The sequence below is a fragment of the Poecilia mexicana genome, unplaced genomic scaffold, assembly GCF_051168715.1.
Source record: "Poecilia mexicana isolate PSO_F unplaced genomic scaffold, ASM5116871v1 scaffold_14, whole genome shotgun sequence".
NCBI classification, from domain to species: Eukaryota; Metazoa; Chordata; class Actinopteri; order Cyprinodontiformes; family Poeciliidae; genus Poecilia; species Poecilia mexicana.
This window is the reverse complement of record NW_028263383.1, coordinates 24,252,257-24,278,420: the sequence shown is the minus strand read 5'-3', so window position 1 is coordinate 24,278,420 and position 26,164 is coordinate 24,252,257. Positions and strand designations below refer to the sequence as shown.

General features: G+C 38.3%; 1 protein-coding gene across 1 annotated transcript in view; it reads left to right on the top strand.

Annotated features, from left to right (window-relative positions):
* LOC148155566 (glutamate receptor 1-like) overlaps positions 1-26,164 on the top strand; it is a 68,119-nt gene that overhangs the window by 1,598 nt on the left and 40,357 nt on the right. The window contains exon 2 of the mRNA XM_088012396.1: positions 12,390-12,524. Within this exon, the coding sequence (XP_087868522.1) occupies positions 12,390-12,524 (135 nt within the window). The remainder of the gene's footprint in view (positions 1-12,389; positions 12,525-26,164) is intronic.

Genomic DNA, 26,164 nt, shown 5'->3' with positions numbered 1-26,164 from the left:
ATGTCAAACGGGGTCTGAATTTTTCTTGAAGTAACATGCAGTGTTATCACTTCTGTGGCTGGCATCTCCCTTTCTGGTCAAGCCATGATGGCTTCTACTGTTATCTCTGGAACAACACAGCTTTTTTATTTACATATCCTTTATTTAGCAAGTTGACAGACATGATGACTAGTTATCATTTACAACTCTAACCTGGTCACTTACACAAGTCATGTAAGGCATCATGTATTAGGTAATACACCTAATATCTTATTCTGCAAGATAAGTTACTATCAGCACAAAATATTTGCCTCATCTGGCATTTTCAAACCCTTTGCAATTCTTGAAAATGCATTGGCAGTTACTTGACTACAGTGCAAAAAAATTGACCTGCTATTAGTTGTGTCTACTATCTTCCCTTTTTCAAGTTAGTAAATTTAACGAGTTTTTGATTTTGAACTTAAATGTGTGTGTAGAGGGGTGAAAAACGAGTTCTTAGTAAATAAAAACAATAAGTAAAAAAAAATAGGCACCCCAACATAATTTTTATTTTGGTATCTTAAATTTCTCATTGTACCAAGTTATTTAGTGTCATCTTAGTTAGTCCCATGCAATTCCACACACAACCGCTAGGGGCGCTGCCGCGTTGGTGGCATAGAGGAGATTGAGCACACAAGAAGAATAAATCTTCCGGTTGAATGTGAAGGAAGCTCAACGTGTGTCTCGTCTTTCTCATACCACAGGTCAGTAAAAATATGGTTTTATGCATATATATTAGTTTCTTGGAAGAGTTGAAAAGGTTCTTGAATCGAATCTCAACTATTGAGTCGCAAAGTTCGTTTTGTAATTGTAATTGTGTACGAAAACGGGACTTGTTCTGAAGGCTAATTGGAGCTAATGCTAGCGGGCCTGTACACGTGTGTGAAAGCTAGCTGAAGGACTGAGGAGTTCAATTGAACTTGTATTTTGCACTTTTTGAGAGAGTTCTCACTCAAAGGACATTGTTCTGGTTTCTTTATTGTATTTTAAGTGATTCTTTTTATGGGTTTGTTGAAAAACCAGATAAACTATATCTTCGTGTGAAACTGAGTACCGAGGCCTTTTTCAGTTTATATTGAGAGAATAGTTGTTTATGCAAGAGGTAAAATCTTATTGTTTTACTGAAATAATGGACATTATTAAAAGCTAAAACGCTTAAATGTTAAAATATATTTTACATATTTTTATTTTGATAGTTAAATACAAAAGTTCTCAAAAGAAGACAAGGTATTGAATTTAAAGCACTAACTACAAAATTAATATGGTTTAGAGAAGTAAAAGCCATTTGTGAATTCCATCCATCCATCCATTTTCCGTCACCCTTGTCCCTCAGTGGGGTCGGGAGGGGTGCTGGTGCCTATCTCCAGCTCACGTTCCGGGCGAGAGGCGGGGTACACTAATTTTGTAAATTGATAGAATTCATAATGCTAAATGGAGCATGTTAAAAGAATGATTGTTTGGTTTAAAGGTATATTACAGTCATTTCTGATGTAATGAAGTTAATGGTTCTCTACCTGAAGTATGCGATACCTGAAGTATGTTGTATATAAAGTGTGTTTATAACAGAAGAATAATAATTCTTCCGGTTGAATGTGAAGGAAGCTCAACGTGTGTATCTCGTCTTTCTCATACCACAGCATCAGACGTTGAGGGAAGATCATCTTATACATTACCCTCAGCCATCCAAGGTTGCAGGGTAACGTGAGTTTATGAAACTTAAACTTAAAGTAATAAGTTGTTAATTTTTCATGAATTTTGTCATACTTCCAAGAGTTGAATAAATTAGAGTTTTTAGGTTAGCACTTAAAAAAAAACTGAAAGAAGAAAAAGACAGGAGTTGGAAACTGTTTCCCCATGTGCTTAGCAGCATGTTTTTGTATCCTGTGTGGAGTGAGATGGAAGTGTTACATTGATCTGATTTTCCTGTGTTAAGGCAAATGTTTGTTTTAATGCAACTGACAGTTTGCAAAGCTTGAGGATAATGTCCTGTTCATACTGTTTGTGAGCAGAATTTATTGCTATGTTTAATAAAATTCATTATCAGATCAGAAATTTTGTTCATGCAATTTGAAACAGGAATTTAAATGATTCAAAAGTAAAATAAGTTTTTTTTAACTTGATGTGAGTAAAAATAATAGAGAAATATGGGGTCGTTAAGTAGGTGAGGGCAGTTTGTTTTTTCTTGCATATTGTGAAATAATTATTTGGTTTATTTTGAAGCGATAAGTTAGAACTCACAATTCAAGATTAAATAACTTAAAAAACAATCTTTAGACAAATTGTCTCTTGTTGTAAATCAACTTAATTGAACTTTAATTTCTCAGTTAAAACCAAAAGAATTTTCTTTAACTTAAATTACATTTTGAAAGCAGCAGGTGGACTTTCATTTTCAAGTTAAACCATCTTCAAATGTTTTACAGTGTAAATGCATTAGTCAGCATTAACTAAACTAGATGGAGGTTGAAGGTTGTACATGTTCTAAATGCACTGGGATGATGCACCTTTGCCATTTTGTTGATTACAAATTTGTCTTCATTCAGTTGGAAGAAATTTGTTTCAGTAAAGCATACTTTAATGGTTACCTTTAAGTTATAAAATGGCCTGCAAAATGACAACAAAGCATCAAATAAAAATAGACTGTTACCAAACAACAAAAAACAACTGATCTTTTTTTATTTATATCAAAAAATAAAACATTAAATAGTGTAGATGTTGGAGAGCAAACAGGCTGTATCACTTCTCTTGGTATCCAAGCAGCAAGATGTGCTGTCTTTGAATTAAATGTCACTCTTTGGTCAGCAATAATGTTTGTCCACCAGTGAGTGTGGAGTTTCCATAGTAACCAGCCATTATTCAGAGGCCAGTGGCTGCTGCTGTATGGTTGTACACATTGTGCGTCCCTTGAGATTTTCCTTTAAGTTAAAAAAAAAACCTTTATTAGCTTTTTATTATCTTCCCCTTTTTACTATTACCAAAATTATGGGAAAAAAGTATCTTTTGTCAAAATGTCTGTGTAAGTCTATGGGGATGGACACATGTACATCCCTGAACATAAATGCTGTTGTTCAGTTCACTTTTGTTTCTTTGGTGGGTTGGCGTTTTTTCTGAAAGCTAAATGTGACTATGCAGTGAAGCTAGGTAAAAATAAAAAAGCAGAGTTTTAAACCTTCCATAGTTGTATAGTTGGGTTCACCCAACCCTTGCTTGGTGAACCCAACTCACACGACGCTTCACAAAAGCTCCATGTGAAAAGCACACAGAGCTTTTCACCGTGTGCGTGATTCTAGTGGGGACACCGGTTTAACAGATTTTTTTGTCTTTCGCGAAATGAAGAGCTGACGGGTCACCAGGTTGGCATACCATGACATCTGACACACTCCTCCTGCGACAGTGGGAGGGTTAAACAGTTAGTCTAGTCAAAACCTTGTGCGACATGATGTGGGTTGGTTATGTGATTGTGCTCTTGTGGGTTAGGTGCTGTGTTTGTATTGTGCATATCCTCCAATAATATCCTGCAGGGACCTCTGCAGGATATTATAGTATCAGGATCCAGCAAGCCCATTATTTAGTCATTTACATGGAAGAATGTTAGTTGCCAACATCTGTCGAGATGGTCAAAAGCAAAAGTACAGTATCTTCCTTACAGGTTCTGTGTTGTATCTGCAATTGAAGTTGACCAGGGTTGTAACAGTGGTGTAGTCGTTTCAGTCAGATCACTCCAAGTTCTGTCTAACTAGCTGTTTGCAGCTCAAGAAGTCGTTCACCATCCTCTACAAGTCATCAAAAGCCACCCGTGTTTAAAATAATGATATAAAACCAAATGTGAATTATCTTTGTGTTCTGAAGATGCAGAACAGAGTTTTTGTAAGTCTGAGGCTGCATGATTGGCCTTGTTTATAAATGTATTTGGTAAATCCAGTCAGTTAGGATATTTATCTGTAATTTAGCTTTTCTATTACCTTTCAGTCATTTTCCTGAAGACACATGTTTGACTGCATTATTAATATATTAGAAACCATAGCAATATTACTTTTGAAATAACAAAAAGTAATATACTTTGTGTCATAATGTATTATTTAGGAGCTGATCTAATTAAGTTATTTAATCAGTAAAGAATAGAGATGTGCCGATCAGGTTTTTTCCTCCCGATACCGATACCGATCACCCATGAGGGCCGATCACATAATTTTTTTTTTTTAAAATCATAAACACTACCGGTTACATTATGTGGAAAAAGGAACCATAAATTCACCTTAATTTAGACAAAAACTTGTTTTTAATAACTTTTTTCAAGAAGAAAACTAAACAAAACAGGCTTTGTGCAAATTGTACTGCTATTGGTAATACTATCTTTAACAGACTGAAAACATATGAAGGCTCTGAAGAGGCTAAATAAAACCTCTCAACATTGCCCAAAAATTAAAGTATAAAACTTAACATTCAAAGGCAAAAACAGGTTCCATTACAATAAACAATCCAGAGTTACTGAATGAAAACTTCCTGTTAGCATGGCGGCTAGCTGATTACTGCTAGTTCTGAGTGGCTGTTTCTGACTGAGCGGAGTAATTATGCAGAACAGGGAGGAGATGGATTATTTTTTTAGAGATTATCTGTCTCATGTTAGGACAGCGAAAGTTTTAATACATATGTAAAATTTATTTTTTTTTAGGTTAGATGCTGCAGCTTTAAACAGGTTCAGTGTGAGAGTCACTACCAGGTGCAGCAGAAACGAAGCTCCGTCTGTGAAATATTACTACCTGTAGCGTAGCAGCGGTTCAACAGGAGAGCAGAACCAGCGTCTTACATCGCAGCTCGAAGACTTAAATAATTTTCCAGGTTATTTGTTTAGCTTTCTGACCGTCATGCTAATCCAGGTGAGTGTTTGTAGCTGTGCGCTGCTTTACCTGCTATCTGATCCTCCGTATGTCTTTTTTACTGCAGTGAGCCTCGATGTAGCCAAACTCCGTCAAGTATGTCATTGTTTTTATGCCATATTAGCTTCGTTGTGTTGATGCATTTTGACCTGCTTCAATTTTCCGCCGCAACACGCAAACTTCCCCATTGACTCAGTGCGTTATAGTTCCACATCGCTTAGGATTTGTTGCTGCGCGTTTGCGCAGAGTGAAGGAAAGAGGAGACCAGCTGCACAGGCAGGTTGGAAATGAGATGATCGGTATCAGCAACAAGAGCCAATGATCGCCGATCACCGATCATGCACTTTTTCACGAAAATCGGCCCGATTATGATCGGTGACCGATCGATCGGCACACCTCTAGTAAAGAATTGTTATTCAGCTTATAATGTTTTCAGGTAAAATGGTTCCATCAAAGACAATAGTCAGTGTTCCAGTTTCAAATGAGAATAAAAAAGGTAATTAAAGAAATTCAATATGATTATCACAGATTCCATTCTTAAGTAAACAGAATAGTTTCTCATCTTTTGTCAATTTTCTTTAATATAAACCTGATAGCAAAAATAGAATTATATTAGGAAGTCATCAAAATTGTCACAGATAATTTGAATAATTTAGTTTTTAGTCATTTTTACTATTGACAAAACTTTCACTCCTACATGTACACCTTCTGAATCCAGTTTCAGGGGTATTTCCTCAGATTTCTTTTCCTCTCCTGTCAGATTGGTTGGTGTGGCTCCTGCAGCTGTGGTCTGCAGAGTGGATCATTATCATGACTCATCAAGCCAACCGGTTCGGACTCCCGCTGTAGTTTGCTCCCAGGTTTGATGCTGATGAGGCATCATGTTGAATTTTTTTTCTGGAGTGAATCCCCTCCTGCAGTCTGAGTCTGAATACCAAACAGCTTTCAGCAGTTTTGGCTCTGGAACGTTGTTTTTTTCTGCATGTTTTTTCCTGAATTAGTTAGGCCTTCTGTCACAGCAGATGGACCACTTCCAGCCTTTTAGAACTTGGGTTCATTCATTACATACTATTACGTCGTCTATCAGCATGTCTAAAGTGTGTTGCACATTTTAAAAGAAAGTGTACTGTTCCTCTGTTTTATTCATTCTTGGTTTAGTAATCCTAGGACATTCAGAAGTTTTATTCTGGATAATATGGTTTGGATGTTTATTTATCTCTTTGCAAAATTAAAAAGTATATTGTGTTTTAAAACACCTTAAACATTTCACATGTCACCTAAAAACCAATTCTGCTGTGATTTTATTGACATTTTATGTGACAGAAAAAGTTCAGTCAGTGTTGAATCAGGAGGAACTGTTGAGATCCACAGCAGAGGGAGGTTCTGTCGATGCGACCACTTCTGTCAAACACAAATCTGACCTTATGACATGGATGAAAAAAAGAAATCTATTAAGTTTGCTATAAGCCACGGATGGTAATACAACAAGTATGAACTTTCTGGAGGTCAGGAAAAGCACATGTGTAACGTTGCATAAGGTACTAAACACACACTCTGACTTAAAGTAAAAAACGCATCCAGCACTTTCCAACGCAGATTTAAAGTTGTAAAAGAGGTGGAGACCACAATTCCTTACACTCAACAGTTTTGTACTAGCTTGTGTTGGTCTCATATATACATCAACTATTCCCTTGATGAAATGATCTTGTTCACAAATTAGGGAAAAATGGAATTGGAGATCAACAGATCTATTGGTGCAGCGTTTGCAGTAAAGCGGGTGCTGTACCGGGCTGTCATGCTAAAAAGAGAGAGCAGAGCCAAAAAGCGAAGCTCTTGATTTACCAGTCGATCTGAATTATAATTTCCTTCTGATCCTCTGGTCCAATGATTACAACTTCTGTTTTGTCCTGGTTTAGCTGGAGAAAGTTTTGTGCCATCCAGGTCTTTATGTCTGAAATGCAATTAAAAAGTGAAGTGATTGGCCGGAGGTCGTCCTGAGACAATGACAAGTTCTGTAATATATTAGAGAGTTTTGGTTTAACACAACATGTCAAACAAGCAAGACACACTCATGGACACACACTGGACCTGGTTATCAGTAAGGGTGTGAATATTTCCAGTGTCTCTGTAACTGATGTCGCCTGTTGGATCACTTTGCTGTTATCTTTGACAGTTCTTTATTCGCTAACCCACTTGTACAAAAATCTACTATCACAAAACGTACTTTCACTGAAAACACAGCAGAAACATTTAATCAAATCTACTCTTCTTCCTCGTCCTTAAACTATAATGACGTAGATAAGTTGGTAGATGATTTTCAGTGCAAACTTTCAGATATCATTGATAACATTGCCCCCATTAAAGTGAAGGTTGTGTCTGGTAGGAAGAAATCTCCATGGAGAAATGCACAAGCAGTTCAATCTGCAAGACAACTCTGCCGTAGGGCCGAACGGAAATGGCGTAAAACTCAACTGCATGTTTATTATGACATCTATAAAGAAAGACAACGTAACTATCACTCAACACTAACACATGCAAGAGAGGCTTTCTTTGCAGATGTCAAACAAAAACATTAACAATGCTTGAGCTCTATTTGCTACTGTTGACAGGCTCACAACCCTCCTATGATGTTACCACCTGAACTTCAATCTAATGCCTGCAACAAGTTTTCCAGTTTCTTTTCAGAGAAAATTCAAAAGATCAGAGGATTAATCTGCACATCCACTCCAAAGCCAGTACCAATGCTGTGCCCAAACAAAACAAATGCAGGAAAAATGACCCAATTTCAACTACTTCATTATAAAACCCTAGAAGAAATCATAAGTCAATTAAGCTCCAGTTCCTGCTGTCTGGATGTCCTACACACACATTTCTTTAAGAAGGTCCTGCCTGCAGGGTTTCCCCCAGTGTATTATAAGCCTGGAGCGGTGAGAATGATTTATCTTTGCGAACGTACAATTATATGCGGCGTTTACATCTCAACACGCTGCCCAGCGTGTGGCTCTGTGTCTGTCTTCCCTGTAAAGTTTACATCTGTGGTCCCGGTTGGCCGGAGCGTTTGTGGATAACGAGCAGCGCTAACCTCATCATGCAGGTTCAGCCCGGTGAGGAGCTTTAACGCTCTCCTCGGAGTCATGCATCACGCTGACTTTATATTATTTTATTATTATTTATTTTTAGTATTATTTTTCCGTTACACGATGCGTCAAACTATGTCAAATGCGTTGTCTACTTAGAGTTAATGCGCGCGGCCGCACGGAGATCTGAGAAACTCGTCCCATAAACTCGACCAACCAGAATATTTTCTGTGACGCTTATTAAAAACTCAACAGACACGAAATGGAAGAGCTGCTCAAGACACATTAGCAGCATTGAATTAAATCTCCTGTTTGTTGCGCATCTCTGTGGAGTGCAGCAGATTACCTCATCATGCAGGGCCGGTCCAAGGCTGTATGAGGCCTGGAGCAGAATCAGACTTAGGGGCCCCTTTTGTTGCTAAAAATATCAGCACCTCTAACAGCTTCTATGTTAGACTTAGTGAAATATGGGAGAAGGGAGTAGTTTAATTGGCCAGCCTAAAAAGCAATAAGTTGTCATCGCAATTTACTAATGTGTATTTGTAAATTCAAAGATTAAACTCATAGCATCAGATTGTTGCTATGGTAACAAAACAATCTAACTATGAATATTATTCTTTGAAGTTTTACAAAGTAAACTTGCCAGCTCCTTAAAATCTTGTATTTAAACGTTAAACAATTTAAAATAATTTAATTTATGTATGCCTAAATAATTTAATACAATTTAACAGCATTGATAATCTCAATAAACAAGTGTTACATTTATGTATCTGTGGTATGTTTTAAATTATTAGCATTTATGGGGCCCTTGGGGGCCTGATGGAGCTGCTGACTTAATTTGGATTAAACAGAAGTGCAAATTTGTTGTTTTCAGACTAGTTGTGGGTTTAAATAGCATTTCACTGGAGATCTTTTCCTGTAACATATTTACATATTAGTATTACATATTACATATTACATATTAGTATTTAGTATTAGTTAATACTAAATATTAGTATTTAGTATTAGTTAATACTAAATACTAATATTTAGTATTTAGACTGCGGTCCGGTGGACTGACTCGACGACCCAACCACCGGGCTTAGCAAGTTTTCTGGGGGAAACCCTGTACCTGTCATTGCTAATGATCTGATCCAAATAGTAACTCATCACTCTCTTCAGGTGTTTTCCCCCAGGTTTTGAAAACAGCAGTTATCAAACCACTGATAAAAAAGAACAATCTGGACAAATCACTACTGCTGAATTACAGGCCGATCTCCAACCTCCCATTCATCAGCAAAGTTATTGAAAAAGCAGTTTTTAAACAAATAACTTCCTAACAATAACGAATCGCTTTGACTCCTTCCAGTCTGGTTTCTGGTCTCACCACAGCACAGAGACGGCCCTTGTAAAAGTGTTCAATGATATCCACATAAATACAGACTGTGGGAGAACCACAGTGCTGGTTCTGTTGGACCTCAGTGCAGATTTTGACACTGTTGACCACAACATTTTACTGAATCGACTGGAGAGTTGGGTCAGACTCTCCGGTCTAGTGCTTGAGTCCGGTCCAGGTTTGAATCTTACATAAAGAACAGGGATTTCTTTGTTTCAATTGGAAACTTCTCATCAGAGAGGTCAAAGGTCACATGTGGGGTACCCCAAGGTTCAATCCTAGGACCCCTCCTAATAAATATTTATATGCTCCCACTAGCTCAGGTTATAACAGGAAATAAGATCAACTACCATAACTACACAGATGATACCCAGCTCTACATCACGATGTCACCAGGTGACTCTGAACCCATCCAATCACTGAACAGATACTTAGAACAGATAAATGTGTGGATGAGACAAAACTTTCTCCAGCTGAACAGAAACAAAACTGAAGTTATTATCTTTGGACCTAAAGAGGAGCGAACTAGAATCAATGCTCAGCTTCAGTTATTACAACTGAAAACCAGCGATCAGCCCGAAACCTGGGAGTAGTGATGGACTCTGACCTGAACCTTCAGAGCCACATTAAGACAGTCACAAAGTCGGCCTTCTATCACCTGAAGAACATCTCCAGGATTAGAGGATTAACGTCTCAGCGAGATCTAGAGAAACTCATCCATGCGTTTATCTTTAGCCGCATTGATTACTGCAACAGCGTCTTCACAGGTCTGACTAATAAATCAATCCTCCAGCTGCAGCTGATCCAGAACGCTGCTGCTCGTGTTCTCACTAAAACCAGGAAGATAGAGCACATAACACCAGTTTTAAAGTCCCTACACTGGCTCCCTGTAGCTCAGAGAATAGACTTTAAAATACTGTTGTTAGTTTATAAATCACTGAACGGTTTAGCACCACAATACATTAAAGATCTATTACTGCTGTACCAACCATCTAGACCCCTCAGATCTTCTGGTTCTGGTTCTGCTCTGCATCCCCAGAACCAGAACCAAACGAGGAGAAGCAGCATTCAGTTTCTATGCACCACAAATTTGGAACAAACTTTCAGAAAACTGTAAAACAGCTGAAACACTGGGTGCCCCTTTAAATCTCAACTTAAAAACCACCTGTTTAGAGTTGCTTATGGCTAAGTTAGGGTTAGAGTGTGGGTTTTGATGTCTTCGATATTTTTAATGTTTTTATCTTTACTTTTCATCTAGTTATTACCTTCTTTTTATTGTGAGAATCCTTGTTAAATGACGTGGCGTTTAACTAAAGTCCTACGGGGTTTAGAGTCCCAGTTGACGGCGTTTCAACTAAAAACCTAGAGGTTGGAGTCCTTGTCAAACGGTGTTTTTGACTAAAGTCCCAGAAGGTTAGAGCCCCAGTTAAACGACAGTTAAACGATATTTAACTGAAGTCCTAAAAGGGGTGCGGGTTTTCATGTTTTTACCTTTTTTAATCTTTTTCAAAATGTCTTTCCCTTTCTCACTGTTTATTCAATGTCACATGCTGTTTTTATTTTAATTATGTGAAGCGCTTTGAAATGCTGCTGAAATGTGCTATACAAATAAAATTTGATTGATGTATAACTGAGTGTCATCAGCATAACTGTGGAAAATGATTCCATGGTTCCTGATGACTTCACCAAGCGGCAACATGTTCAAATTAAAAAGTAGAGGACCTAAAATAGAGCCTTAACTATGGCGTCCCCCTAAAGCTATCCTTAGCTTAATTTGTTTTTTTGTTTGGTTTTTTGTTTTGGAGCCTGAGAATTTCCCTCCTAGGTGGTACACTTGTTATTCACTTTTTATGTTTCTACTGGTGTTTCTACAAAGTTTACATCTTGGTGAAAGATGTAAACTTTGCTCTGAATACTCCTTCTACCAGTGACGCAGGACGAGTTTTATTGTTTGGTTTAAATATAAGACGTTTCAGTAGTGTCATCTGAAAAACAAAACCTTGCAGTGTTGTTGCTCAGAATAAAATTATAATGAAAACAGATCTCTTTTTGTTCCAGAGGACCAATAAGGTGCTGACCAGTCAGAGTTTAAGTGTTCACATTATTTCCATGAGACCCTGAAAACTATTATGAGAAGTGGGTGTGAGTGGCAGGCAAATGGTTGAAATGAGAGCCATGCCAAGAGGCTTTTAACAGCAATTACTGCCAAACACTGATCATTTTTAGCGACAATGATGACGCCTGACTGAGGGATGAATCATGAAGCAAGAGGTCCCCTTTATTTATAATGTCAAAATTTGCTTTGTACAGTTTCAGAATTTAGGACTCAACTGTAGGCCTCAGAATGGCAACTCAGAGGTCTGAAGTAGTCTTGAAATCTCAAGAATTGGTTAGATTTTGACATAATTACAAAAGGCTAGCATAACCAGCACCATGGTTCATGACGTGTGTTACCATGACATTTTTGTTTAAAGGACTTACAGGACTTTAAAATACTAGTTCAGCTATTACACAGCCTGTTTAAAGTTGAACATTTTGTGGCAAAATGCTATATTATTAATAGTAATAGGAGACACACCCTTCAGAATTTTATCTTTCAAAAATTTGGAAAGCCACATTTTATTTCTTTTTTCTTTCACAAATATGCTGTACTTTCTGTCAGTCTGCCGCTGTAATTATCTTTAAAATTTGTTTTGAGAGGGACTTAAGTAGGGAATACATTTTTACTGGAACACCATTAAGAAACAAATCCTACAATAGATCGTGTATTTTTGATGCTCATCCTCAGCTTTGACCCATTTTTATTCATTTTAAAGGCAGGATCTCGCATCTCCTGCCTTTAAAGTGCTGCTGCCGGACATGCAAAGTACACCTTTTATACATATTTTTGTCTTTATGTAATTATTGAATTGTAGTACTCTTACTAGTGCTCTTTATTCCTGAAATGTGTAAAACATAACTAAGTGGTGTCCTAAAAACTGAAAATAGGGGAAATTTTCTGTTTTTTTCCCAAATCTTCTTACTATGTGTTTTCATATTGACTAGGAGGCCTTTTCCCCACTGGGTCCCATGAATACGAGGTGTTTCGTTTCGCCCTGGCGCAACATCAGGATGTCCCCAAACTGGTGCCACAGGTGGACATGGTGGACATTGGGAGCAGTTTTGCCATGACCTATGCTTGTAAGTGAAAACACTAAAAACTGTGAGTGTGTGACAGAGGGAAGATTTCAGATTGTCTTTTTGAACAAAAATACTACAGCCAGCATTTTTGGGGTTGGAAGACACATTGACTTTGATTCTTCAGTAGCCTATTTCACTGAACAGTGTGCATTTTGTGTTGCTTTTTGCATTTTGGTACAATGGTTTATTGTGGTCTGTTTATTTTGTTATTATATCCCAAAGCTCATGAAAAGACAGCCACATTAAACAAACTTAACTGTGTGAGAAACACCTTCACTGAAAACACAGTCTAGTCCTAAAAAAAGCACTGAAAGTCAAAAAGGCTTCAGCATCTGAAGAATATAAAATATTTAACACTAAAAAACAGACCTACAGAAAGTAAGCACCTTTAAAATAAATAAGAATGAACAAGTGACTCTACAAACCTCAGCTTGATTTAAAAATGTAACTTTTTAAACTGAAAGCTTTGCATTCCTAAATTAAACTTCTAAAACATACCCTTTTTTGAAACACAATTTTGCTCATTCTGAAATCAGACTCATCTAACGTAGATTATTTTTTTTTAGCTGACATGAAGAAAAATAAAGAGAAAGGTGGAGGACATGCAGCAAATGTCCTGAGTTGGGCCGAGGACAGCTGCATGACGGTCTTTAGCCTCTGTACATGATGCTCCTGCTTTACTGCTGAGCCATGTGGCACCAAGCAAAAAGGCAATTTGATCGAGGGCTGTTGTAAACGAATATTTTAGTAATCGAGTAATCTATTGATTATTCTTATGATTAATCGAGTAATCGGATAAATAAATTTATAAAATGAAATATTGGTAAATCTGGCATAGCACCGGTGTTACTATCGGATAGCAATGTCAGTCCAATTTTTCATATTTGAGCTTCCTTAGCAGTTACTTTTCTGTAGTTTAGAAAACTAACCTGTAACAATAATAGCTCATTTTCTAAGTTAACCTGAAGAAAAGTTATATATTGATCTCAAATTATATTCAATTTAATAATAAAGAGGCAGGCTCACAAATACGCTTATAAAAAATGTCTATAATTCAGCTTTTAGTTTATGTATTCATCTTCAGTCAGTTTAACAGATGAACTCTCACCTTGCCCCAAACCTGTCAAGCTTTGGGTTTGAGAATACGGGAAATGTCACCTGGAGTTGGGGGTTTGGAGTCCGGGGCAGTAAAAATCTGCATGTACGAAAGACCCGGGAGGGCAATACGGAATATTTACGGGAAAATGCTAATACGGGAGCACAGCGGGAAAGGGGGAATAAAAAAACGGTAGTTTCCCTGCCAAAACGGGAGACTTGACAGGTGTGCCTTGCCCAGCCATTTATAGCTTTTTTGCCCTTGTTAACAACGGGATTTGACACCTTCGTTCATCACACTCAGAAACTCATCTACCAGCCGTACGATGCGTTCTGCCTCCCATTTTCTTGAGACCGGGATGATATGAAATTTATTGTGCGGTTCGTCCGTAAAGCTACACTTGCACTATAAGCATGAACTACTCAGCCGTCCGCCATGTTCAGTCTATCTGCTTACAAGTATAAGTGATGGACTTTGACCTGAACCTTCAGAGCCACATTAAGACAGTCACAAAGTCGGCCTTCTATCACCTGAAGAACATCTCCAGGATTAGAGGATTAACGTCTCAGCGAGATCTAGAGAAACTCATCCATGCGTTTATCTTTAGCCGCATTGATTACTGCAACAGCGTCTTCACAGGTCTGACTAATGAATCAATCCTCCAGCTGCAGCTGATCCAGAACGCTGCTGCTCGTGTTCTCACTAAAACCAGGAAGATAGAGCACATAACACCAGTTTTAAAGTCCCTGTAGCTCAGAGAATAGACTTTAAAATACTGTTGTTAGTTTATAAATCACTGAACGGTTTAGCACCACAATACATTAAAGATCTATTACTGCTGTACCAACCATCTAGACCCCTCAGATCTTCTGGTTCTGGTTCTGCTCTGCATCCCCAGAACCAGAACCAAACGAGGAGAAGCAGCATTCAGTTTCTATGCACCACAAATTTGGAACAAACTTTCAGAAAACTGTAAAACAGCTGAAACACTGGGTGCCCCTTTAAATCTCAACTTAAAACCCACCTGTTTAGAGTTGCTTATGGCTAAATTAGGATTAGAGTGTGGGTTTTGATGTCTTCGATGTTTCTAATGTTTTTATCTTTACTTTTTACCTATTATTAATTTCTTTTTATTTCTCTTTCTCACTGTATACGTTTTAATGATGAAAAGCCCCCCGGAAAATGTCCCAGTTAAACGACGTTTAACTAAAGTCCTACGGGGTTTAGAGTCCCAGTTGACGGCGTTTCAACTAAAAACCTAGAGGTTGGAGTCCTTGTCAAACGGTGTTTTTGACTAAAGTCCCAGAAGGTTAGAGCCCCAGTTAAACGACGTTTAACTGAAGTCCTAAAAGGGGTGCGGGTTTTAATGTTTTTATCTTTTTTTAAAATCTTTTTCAAAATCTCTTTTTCTCACTGTTTATTCTATGTCGCATGCTGTTTTTATTTTAATTATGTAAAGCACTTTGAAATGCCTTGCTGCTGAAATGTGCTATACAAATAAAATTTGATTGATTGATTGATGTATAAATACTCCTGAGCACTCTTCCCGCCATTCACTTTCAACCAGCAGCTCCAGGATGAGAAAGGCTGCCATACTCCAAACATTGCATCAGTCATTTTAAGGATGTTTACTGGTCCTCCAAAAACAATGAAAACCCGGAAATGGCATCAATCAGTAAAATCCCCAAGAGCTGAACTTGAAAACTGGACGTTATGCCACTAACACTTAGCTTTCGTCAACTTAATGTTCCGGCCGGAACATGGTGCGCTAAATAATAAAACAAATTAACGAAGCTTCGAGGCAGGTAAATTTTCCTCGAGGAATTTTAATAATCGAAGTCCTCGAATCATTCAAAGAATCATTTCAGCCCTAATTTGATCACCAACTTGCCATGGACTTTTTAGATGAAAAGATATAGCATGACTGTGGCAACTCCGTGTGTTGCAGAGAATAGTGTAGCTGTGCCCAAAATTAAATTTACGGTAGTTAATCTCATGCAGCGCCATGCATGTAAAACTGATGGGATGACCTGTACTATTTGATCTGGTTGCTTGGATGAAATCTTAGTTTTGAAAAAATGTTTTTGAAAAATAAAACAAAAGAAAACAAGCATGATGTCACATCAAACGAAACTTAGGGTTGGAACACTGGATTCCACAACTTTGATCCCAGTTTACCTGTCATATTCACATTCAAACATAATAAAAGATAAGATATGATATTCCTTTATTAATCCCACAGTGGGGAAATGAATGACAGCACTTGATATATCACTTAATCTGCTGCATTTGATGTTAGGCCCTTTAACCCTTGTGTGTGTGAGGACTGAGGCAAACGTAGAGGACTTTGGCAAAGGATACAAGTTTTACGTGTGTGGGGTCAGTTGGACTCCATTTCTACACACAAGGTTTAAGAGCAGCTTTATGTTTCTGTATACACAGTGGTCTCCGTTAACTGTGCAAACCTGGTAAAGATATGTAAAAAATTGTGTGCATTTAAACACAGTTTGTGGAATTCATACCAACATAAATTAAAACACCTTGTGCAAAAAAGATCACACAGGTTTCTTAAAGAAAATGCATGTCAAACTCAAGGCCTGGGGGCCAATCCATAGCTTCCTATGTGGGCCTCTTGGTTTTGGAGGGTCATATGAATAGAACTTTCAAGATTGTTAAAACACAACAGTGGTGTATTTGTGTATTATTTTATTAATTAAATCAAAACAGTTTTTACCTGTATACTACCAAATTACATAAATATGAAAAGATGTTCAATCATACATTTTGAGCAGTTCTCATTGATTCAGAGACAGCTATTTATTAGTATTTTGACAGTTTTCTAACAGGTTTTATTAAAACATTCTGCAATATTCATGATCGTGATATGGCCCAAAATGAAAATGACTTTGACACCCCTGATCTAAAATGAACAGATCATTTTGATTATTAATCATTCTTACATCAGTCTGTAGTTTTGATGTTGAATCGCTTGGATTCTGATCATTTTAGGTTTATTTTACGGGAATATTTTGTTGCGTCTGCTGTGGCATCAGACACACTGAGTGACCTGTTAGAGGTTGATGCATTCTGCTGTCGTTTGCACTTCCTTATCATGGATCAGCTCTTCAGACCTTTTTCCAGACTTTGTTAAGCAGGCTTGGGATTTGGGGAGGATTGAGGTAAATAGAGGCAGTCTTAAAGGGTGCAGCCGACGGCAGTAAATGTGGACTAGAGGGAATTGAGCGATAAATGGACTCAGACTCTGGGGACTGATCGCTGGAGGAGGTTTAGAGAATAGTGGAAGTGTTTTTTTGTTCTGTGGCCAAACAAAGAATTTAGAAACCAGCCTTCTCGCACCTGAAATGTGAGGCCATTCAGAGACTTTCAACTCATATTAGGAATAATTAAGTTGAAAAAAGTGCATCAAGAACTATATTTTTGTTAATTTAATTGAATTTCACATCTGTTACGCTCACATTTCTGTGAAAACTCAGCAATAAATGTAGAAGAATATAATTATACTAAAAGGCATGTTGTTGGTTGATTCACATTAAGATATGTTTTGACTGAAAAGAAATGTACTGTGTCAAATGTACTGGGTCAATCTGACCTAGAAGTCAGAAAGGAACTCAGATTGGTGAGATGTGGAATAAGCAATCACCAAAGAGGGAAAGGTTAAGTTGTTGTGCAAGAAACTTCTGGCAGACGTCCTTTCCTGCTTGCGTGCGTGGAAGTCGGCCAGGACTGGGAAATAATCTGTATTTGGACAGATAAGGAACCAACAACTTGACTAATAGTTCTTCTGATTTAGCAGATTTAATTTCCAGGAGGTCAACCCCTAATTCTCTGAACTTCCAACACACATCCAGTGTAAGACGGAGCCAGAAGTGCTACGCAAGCGAGGTCCAGTAATGCCATTGGTCAAAGATTCGCAATACACAACAGTAGAGCTGGAACTGTATAAAAACTTGATGTCAGAAGTAAGAGACAAGACATTTTGGATTCTGAGACGATGAAATTGAGATGATGAAAATGTAATGTGTGAATCCGCAGATGTGCATTAAATGTCTTCCTGGTTGTCTGTGAGCCGGAGAGAATGGAGTTTGTGTACCGTTTCTTATTTCATGAGTTTGGCACCTTTTAATTCCTCCATATAAATAGTTTATTTGTTTGAAACATCACTAAGTTACATTTATAAACAGTTGAAAATTACAAATCCTTCCTTCAGCTGTGAGATGGGTATACTCTGCAGAAGCACAAATCTTTCCAAGTATTTTTGTCTAGTTTCTAGTACAAATATCTTAGTACACTTGAAATAAGACAAATGTAACTATCAAGTAACTTTTGAGCAAAATATAGGAGCTTATTTTAAGTCAATAATTGATAAATAGTACTAGTTCTTAAAACTTGCCCTAGTGCTTGTTATAAATAAAATAATCTGCCAGTGGAACAAGGATTCTTTCATTAATATTAAGGATTTATTTACTTCAAACAAGCTGTTATATTGCTATTGTGAGAAGTGTGGTGTGGAAGGAGATCACACATCACTAGTGATTTGTGATCTGTGTCGAGGCCTTGGAGTGTGTGTTCAGTAATCCAGGAGGATTTTATGAAGGGCGTATCGAGGCTTGTGTTGATGGAGCAGGTTGTGACGTTTGAAGCCTCGCAAACAGGCCGTACCATGTGGCTGATTCAGGAACTGGTTCATCAGTTTGCTTGCAGATCGAAATGCATGGCAGTAAAACACTGCTCTTTCACCCATCACATTTTCATGTTTTTTTATTTTATTGTGTGTGCATTCGCAATTCATTGGAGCTTATGGACCCAAGTTTTCCTTGTCTGATAAGATTTTGATCTACCCAAATAGTTGCACACAGTAATAAACTATTAACTATAGAGGTGTGCTGATCGATCGGCCACCGATCATAATCGGCCGATTTCCATGAAAAAGTGTATGATTGGTGATCGCCGATTGGCTCTTGTTGCCGATCACACAAACCGATCACCTGCATCTCATTTCCAACCTGCCTGTGCAGCTGGTCTCCTCTTTCCTTCACACTGCACAAACGCGCAGCAACAAATCCAAAGCGATGTGGAACTATAACGCACTGAGTGAATGGGGAAGTTTGCGTGTTGCGGCGGAAAATTAAAGCAGGTCAAAATGCATCAACACAACGAATCTAATATGGCATAAAAACAATGAGATACTTGACAGAGTTTGGCTACATCGAGGCTCACTGCAGTAAAACAGCCAAGTCATTTTAGGATGCAAAGATGAGACAGCATGCATTGACCTGGAATATTGGGAAAGTGACCAAATGTTTTATCATAACATTTCTAAACCTGCTGATGTGTTTCTTGCTTCACCTGTGCTTTGTGGCATTTTCTGACGGGATCATCTCAAAACAGAGAAACCACCAAATCCTGAGCATAGTTAAAGTTTTCATTTTTAAGTAATAAATGAATAATGTCATTTTGTCCATAGCTTGGTTAGAGTAACAAGCTAACTCTCTCCTCCATGTGGTTCCAGTTTTCTTTTTGATCCAGCCATTGTTTCACATAGATAAAGACTATAATCAGAGTTTATGTATCAGAATCACAAACATCATTTACTTGTTTATTCATTGTAAGGCTTCATGTTGTTTTCACATTGCCTATTTTTGTCCACTTGATGTCACAGCAGAGCAAATGAAGCGCCACGGTTCATCGGCTCCTGAGCTGAACGATTGGATGGAACGAATCAGTGTTTCATGAAGCGTCATCTCACCATCATTGAAGTAATAAAGCTTAATTTGCTTCGTACAGCAAACGAAGCTGGTTTATTGGTTCTCATCTAACTGCCACATCCAGCATCTACCTATACACACGTCACACAAAACAAAGTTGACTTTCACATACATAATGTAAACATTAACGATTATTTATCAATGATAAAATATCAGACAAACAGCTTATGTATGCAAAGGCACAATTTAGAAGTCATTTTATTCTTTTTATTTAAGTTTCAACCAATCAAACTCCAGCTTTTGTCATCTTACTTCCTATGAAAGAGCTGGGTCTGAGGCGGGCCTCTTCTTTAGCAGCAGCCTAAGATGGCTGCCACAAAAGACACAAGCACAAGGTAACAAACATTTCATCTGTACATTAAAAGAGAATGTTGACATGTACACACTCTAGAACTAAAAAAACTGAGAAAAACTCAATGCTTCTTCACACAACAAAAGGTACTTGTGAGTTGGTTTTGTCTCATTCCACATATACTGTGTTAAGAGAGGAAAAATTCTTGAACTTTAAAAACCTTTTGACTCGTTAAATCCTCTCTTATGCCCGGGTTCAGAAAAATGCTGTGCGCAAAGACTGAGATCACGCAGAGATAACAGCGTCACAATAATCAGCATTTATTCAAGACAGATGCATTACTATCACCAGACAAACGCATCACAAAACATCAGAAACCTCAGAGCACAAACAACACATGAATTTACCTGAGAGAGAAAAAGACAAAAGATGGAAACGGCAAACAAAAAGCAAAGACGTCTGGAGAAGTTGCAAGAGCAAAATCTGATTCATTACTTCTGTGTAGAAAGTTTTATCTTCTTTTCTTTAATTTATTCAAATAAGGCGTATCTTTGCTCCTCCAACCAGGAGCTATCTCTGACCCTCTCTCAAGCCAGAAACCCCTGCCGTGTTTATGGCCTTTCACAGATGAGTGTGAAAAGCTACAACTTCTACTGTATTGTAGAAGACAAAAGGCAGTTCAAACGATCCGAGCAAACCATCTGCTGGAACTACAGGTAAATTAAAGGTCAAAAAGTCAGAATACATTACTAATTTCAAAACCACAATTAGGCCATTTGAATCAAGACATGTTAAGTTTTAAAACTAGCCTATTTCAAATTTATTTTCTCAACAACTGTGATATTTGTTCTAGAAATTTGACCAATATTTGGTAAGTTTTTAGGTTTCTGCAGTGTAGTATTTTGTTATCTTTATCAGCAAACTGTGACCTGTTTTATATGCCTGGATGCCACTAGAAGCTCCAGAGAGCCTTGTGTTTGTGTGCATGGACTAAAAATCCCATCTTCCTTTATTTGAACTTTCTCTTCTGAGTTTGGTGAAAGGAAAAAAGGAAAAGAAAGGCTATTTCAGAAAAACCGCGAGGAGGATATGAAGAAAACTGATTATTTTTTAAGCTGTTCATGTGCCCTCAGGGGAATTTTTTACCTTTCCACTGAGAGTTGGAGAACATTGTGTTGGTTTTATATTTAAGGTTTAGTTGACCACCAAATCCAGCTTGATGCAAAGCAGGTGTTATCTATTTTGCTGTGTTCAGGTTGAGTGGTGCTCCAGCGCTGTGTGACACCAGCTGTCAACCCTTTCACCCCATCAGGGCTGAGGATAATTCCTTCTAACAGAATCTGAGCGTGCTGCAGCAGCTCGCAGAGAAATGTTTGTTTTCCCCCCTCAGAAATCACTGAAAGGACGCGGCCGTGCTGCTCCACTCCAACTGTAGAGTCTGTCTCACAGGAGGCACAGCCCAGTCTGTTTTACATTTCACACAACGGTGGACTGCAGAGGAAACACAGAGACAGAAAGGAAGGAATGTCTGAGAAAGAGAAAAATAAATCAAAGAACAGGAAAACAGAAAAGGGAGTTTTCGAAACAGTTCAATCTGTCAAATGGAAATATTTTTTTGCCAGCAGCTTAAAGAAGCCGAAGGAGTGTAAAAAGTGACTTTGCCTCTGTGTATGTTCACAATTAAAAATTTAAACTGGACAGAATAAAAAAAATTAGCTCATGTTCATAAGTCTGCAATTCATTTTTGACATTAACAGTCCAAATTTTTAATTGTCTCACATGGATTTAAGTAGGCTGAGCCCAACAGGATGATTGCTCATTTATATTGGATATAAAGGGTTTTGTGATTCTAGGTATATTTGTAAGTCAAGTGATCAATAAGAATGTCTGGATCTTCACAGGGAGCTTCACTTCACCTACTTCTTTCTGCTGCGCTCCTGTGGGATGCATGCAGAAGCTGATGTGAGGTTGAAACTTTAGGGTTTCAGTTTTTAGAGATTCAGTCCTCTGGAGGAGATGATGGCAACTGTTTAGTGTCAAAAGTTACTCAATATACAGCAGTTATTCCCTCAAATAAAAAAAGTTAATACATTTTTCATGTAAAGTCAAGGAAGTAGAAGGAAACTTGTTCTCTTCAAAAATCTTCCAAAAGATATCTGAGGGATATAGTATTATTGGGGCCAGCCCATAGCAATGCATAGGGAGAGCAGTGACTGCCTTGCCTAAGGAGGCAGTCACTGCTCTCCTTATGCATTGCATGGTAGACACCTATTTTTCTACACCCAATAGAATGTCTCTTTATTTATTTTTCTTCCATCACCGTTAATGTGGCTCGGACCGCATTAATTGTGCACCCCCACAAATGTGGTATCAAAACGTGTGGCTTGATGCCGAGAAGGGAGCTATTATTTTTAGTGGGACTTGGAGTTACCATGGTGGCATAAATTGAAAAACGACCCCCAAAAACCCCGTTGAACTCAATGGAGCGAGGGGACAGAAAATACGAAAAATACCCTATTTTTGATGAATTTCTGTCGTCATAAATTGACATAGAAATGCCATTCAAATTTCAGTGTGTAGATACGTCCGTGATCTCTTCTAAAGTGAAGACGGTACATTGATACGAATTATGGTTTGTCCACAACATGTCTCCAAGCGACCCAAAGTTTTCGATTTTTCGGAAAGTTAGAGTGTAACTGCCGCTCCGGTAGAGTGTGGGACAAAGTGGATTTCTGACCCCCAAATAATTTTTAACTCACCCTCACACTCACAAATGTCACCCTATTGGTCTCAAAGTTGGTGAGGACATAGATACGCATGCCTGCTCCGGTAAAATGTTTTCAAAATTTCCCTAGGGCTTATGGTTTTCTACTCAGGTGCTTCCGATCGATGTCATGTGACAGGACAAACTCGCGCTCTGACCCATGTATTTCCATATATTTCTGAAAAATGTCAGACCTCAGCCCACACCATCTTTCTCTCATCACTGTTATTACTGTGAGTGAGGTAGAGATATGAATCGCGGGAATATCAGAGACGACAAATAGCCCTCTTATTCGCTTTAAACGGTTTACGAATACGTATCACGGTTCCTGAATGGGAAGGAGTTGTTCAAAGTGCTTTTTTTGTGAGAAACAGGCTGGCTTAAACAGAGAATTCTCTCCCACTCTGTGTGTTACTCACAGCTGCAGGGGATCAATTATCGTATTTTCCGGACTATAAGGCACACCTAAAAGCCTTAAATTTTCTCAAAAATCAGCAGTGCGCCTTATGTGTGCACTGAATTCCAAAATCTGTCCCTGACACAGAGACGTAAAGTGAACAGTACGTACGCTGGCAGAGATAAACCAATCAGAGAATTGTTTTCCGAGTTCTGCAGCATACGCCTCCGGTAAAGACCAGATAGGTCTTTCCACACATCACCGTCCCAGTTCATCTGTGACTCCATGCGCGCCCATCTCACTGCTACTGTGAAAAAAGAAGTGAACCAAACTAATTCGGAGTTTGCCGTCATTCCGGGAGGATTAACAAAAGAACTCCAACCACTGGACATTGGTGTAAACAGGGCGTTCAAACATAAGTTAGGAGCGGCGTGGGAGTGATGGACGACAGACTGTGAACGCACGTTTACTAAGACGGGGAGGCAGCGCCGGGCGAGTTACGCCACCATGTGTGAACGGATTGTGGATACCTGGGCTAATGTATCTGCCTTAACTATTGTCCGAACTTTCGCGGAAGCCGGCATCATTGCTGAACAGACACCTGGCAACGAGACTGACTCCGACAATGATGAGAGGGAACCTGGCATGTTTGATGGTGAAATTGCCCAGCTGTTCAATTCAGATACAGAAGACGAGGACTTTGATGGATTTGTGAAGACGAATAAAAAATAACGTGAGTGTATTGTTATATAGTTGAATAAAGTTAAACTAAACTTACTGTTTTGTTTCCGTTACCTGTTTTTTTTTTGTTTTTGTTTTTTTTTGTTGACCGTATGTTTTAGCATGCGTCTTATAATCCGGTGCGCCTTATAGTCGGAACATATGGTACCGTAGCGACACGACAGAGGAGCTGCTTAGGACTACAAACACGCCATCACTGTAGTTCTATCTAGGCCAACTCTCAGTTAAAACAGAGGGCGGAGCAGCATGTCAGAACTACAACATGGCGGAACTGTCAGTTACTAAAGAGGAGCTGGCATTCAGAACTACATATGGTTTGAGTAATAGTGATTGCTTTAACACAATCACTATTACACATGGGTTTAGTGTGGCCATTTCAGATGAAGCTTACTGAATATTTCAAAATAAAAGCCTCAATAATCCTCTTAGGTAAGTGCACCGCCATAGGCAGTGCAATAATATTAGCCTTTATTAGCATTTTCTCTGGAATAGGACACTGGCTTGCGCAGCTAGCATTAGCATTTTACCTAAAATAAGCTATTACCAAATTTTCTTACTTATTAGCCATGTTTAGTATACTGAAAGGAATAAGTCAATGACAAACAACATGCTAATGATGCCCCACATGCTACTGATAACATTCATGCTAACATTAGCATTTTGGCTAATTTTAGCTTATGCATTAATATTAACATAATGAATGGCGCAAGTACAGCTTGGTCAACATGCTTCTGACTCTCCACAGGTTATTTACTATTTAGCTCATCTTAGCATTGATGCTAATGCTTAGCATCAGAATGCTTTTCTTACTTATTAACCATGTTTAGTATGCTGAATGGAGTAAGTCAATGACGGATAACATGCTAGTGATGCCCCACATGCTACTGACAGAATTCATGCTAACATTAGCATTTTGTCTAATTTTAGCTTATGCTCTAATTTTAACACACTGAATGGTGCAAGTCCATGTTAGCCAACATGCCTTTGATTATCCACATGCTACTCTGTAATTTTTTAGCCAAGCTTAGCATTGATGCTACTGTTTAGCATCAGAACGCTGGGTCCAAACCGACGGGTACACTTTGGCAGGGCCAAGTTAAATTTCTTTAGGGATTTTCTAGTTATTATAGTATCATTTAAAAAATAACTTTTCCTTTCTACTCACGATCTGTGGTTGTTTGGGTGACATATTTTGTGTTCTTTTACTGCTCATATATCAAGAAATAAGCAATATATAAATAAATAAAATGTCCTCCCTCAGTAAATAGTTCACACTAAGCCCAGAGAAGAATAAACCCAGTCTCGTCATCTATTTTCTTCGGAATCAGAAACGGAAAATGTTTAGCTGCTGTTTTTTTTGTCCCTTTGCTATTTGTTGCAAAGTTTTAGTTCAAAGAAACTAATTATTCAGTGACATGCAGTGACCTTGGAGTGATGCTCAATTTATCTAATTACATTATAAAATGTTTGCAGACAAACTGGTTCTTATTTTTCCAGTAGCTCTATGACAGGAGCTGTCCTTTCAGCTCAGCCGTTTTCAAAGGAAGTGTTGGTACCGTCAGTCTTTTCTACATTTTGGGTGTTTTCAGTGTAACATACATATTTTTTGCACCAACTCAAATCTCCTGAGCAGTCTTTTACATACAGTGATTGTGGGAAGTGTCCTTCCACTTATCATCTACATGAATGCAACATTTGCTTCGTGCTCTAATGTTAGGAGGCTCAAAGGCTCTGAATTTGGCTCATGTGGATTGTATTTCAAATTTGCTTTGGTCTTTGTCATTTCTGTATAACTGATCTATAGCTTAATAGACAGATCTGTAGAAAACTCATCCATGTTTCGGTCCCATATTGGATGACATTAAAAAGGAGTGTGTTGAGGATGAACATCCTAATCGATGAATCATAATTTGTATCGACACACGGAGCATAAAATCAGCCAAGAAAAGCATTCAGACTTTACTTATTTTATTAACTTTCAGCGCTGAAAGGAGACGCTTTACCATTACATCCAAGAAGAGTTTCTAAAAAGTCTGTGCAGGTCTGAGGAGAAAGAGGAGGGTAGCTGATTATATGGACTGAAGACACTCCCTGAAATCACATCATGTCTCTGTGGCCTGAGAAAACGTTTCTCTGCAAAATGAGACGGGAAGGAAAGTCGAGGACAAAGATGAATCAGTAAATGATCTTGCATTCCACAAAAGCTGAATATGCCAGCAAAATGTTCTGACATCACGCAAAAAACTGAGGTTAAAAGATTCCAACCAAGAAGCAACACAGCAGAAGAATTTAATGCACCAATTTGTTTAGGGAACTGATGGGATATTCAGTGCAGACAGTGGTGTGTATCTGTGCAGGAAGATGGTGGGGAGCAGCTGATGACCACAAGAGATTAACGCTCATGCAAAGAACACGACTGATAAAAGCTTTATGGACAAACCTGCATCAGTTACAACACTAAACAACAACACAAAGGCAAACACCTGCTGTTTCTGCAACAGGCAAACCAAGGCAAACCTTGTAGAGATATTTACAGTACAATGTGATCTGTGTAATACCAAAAG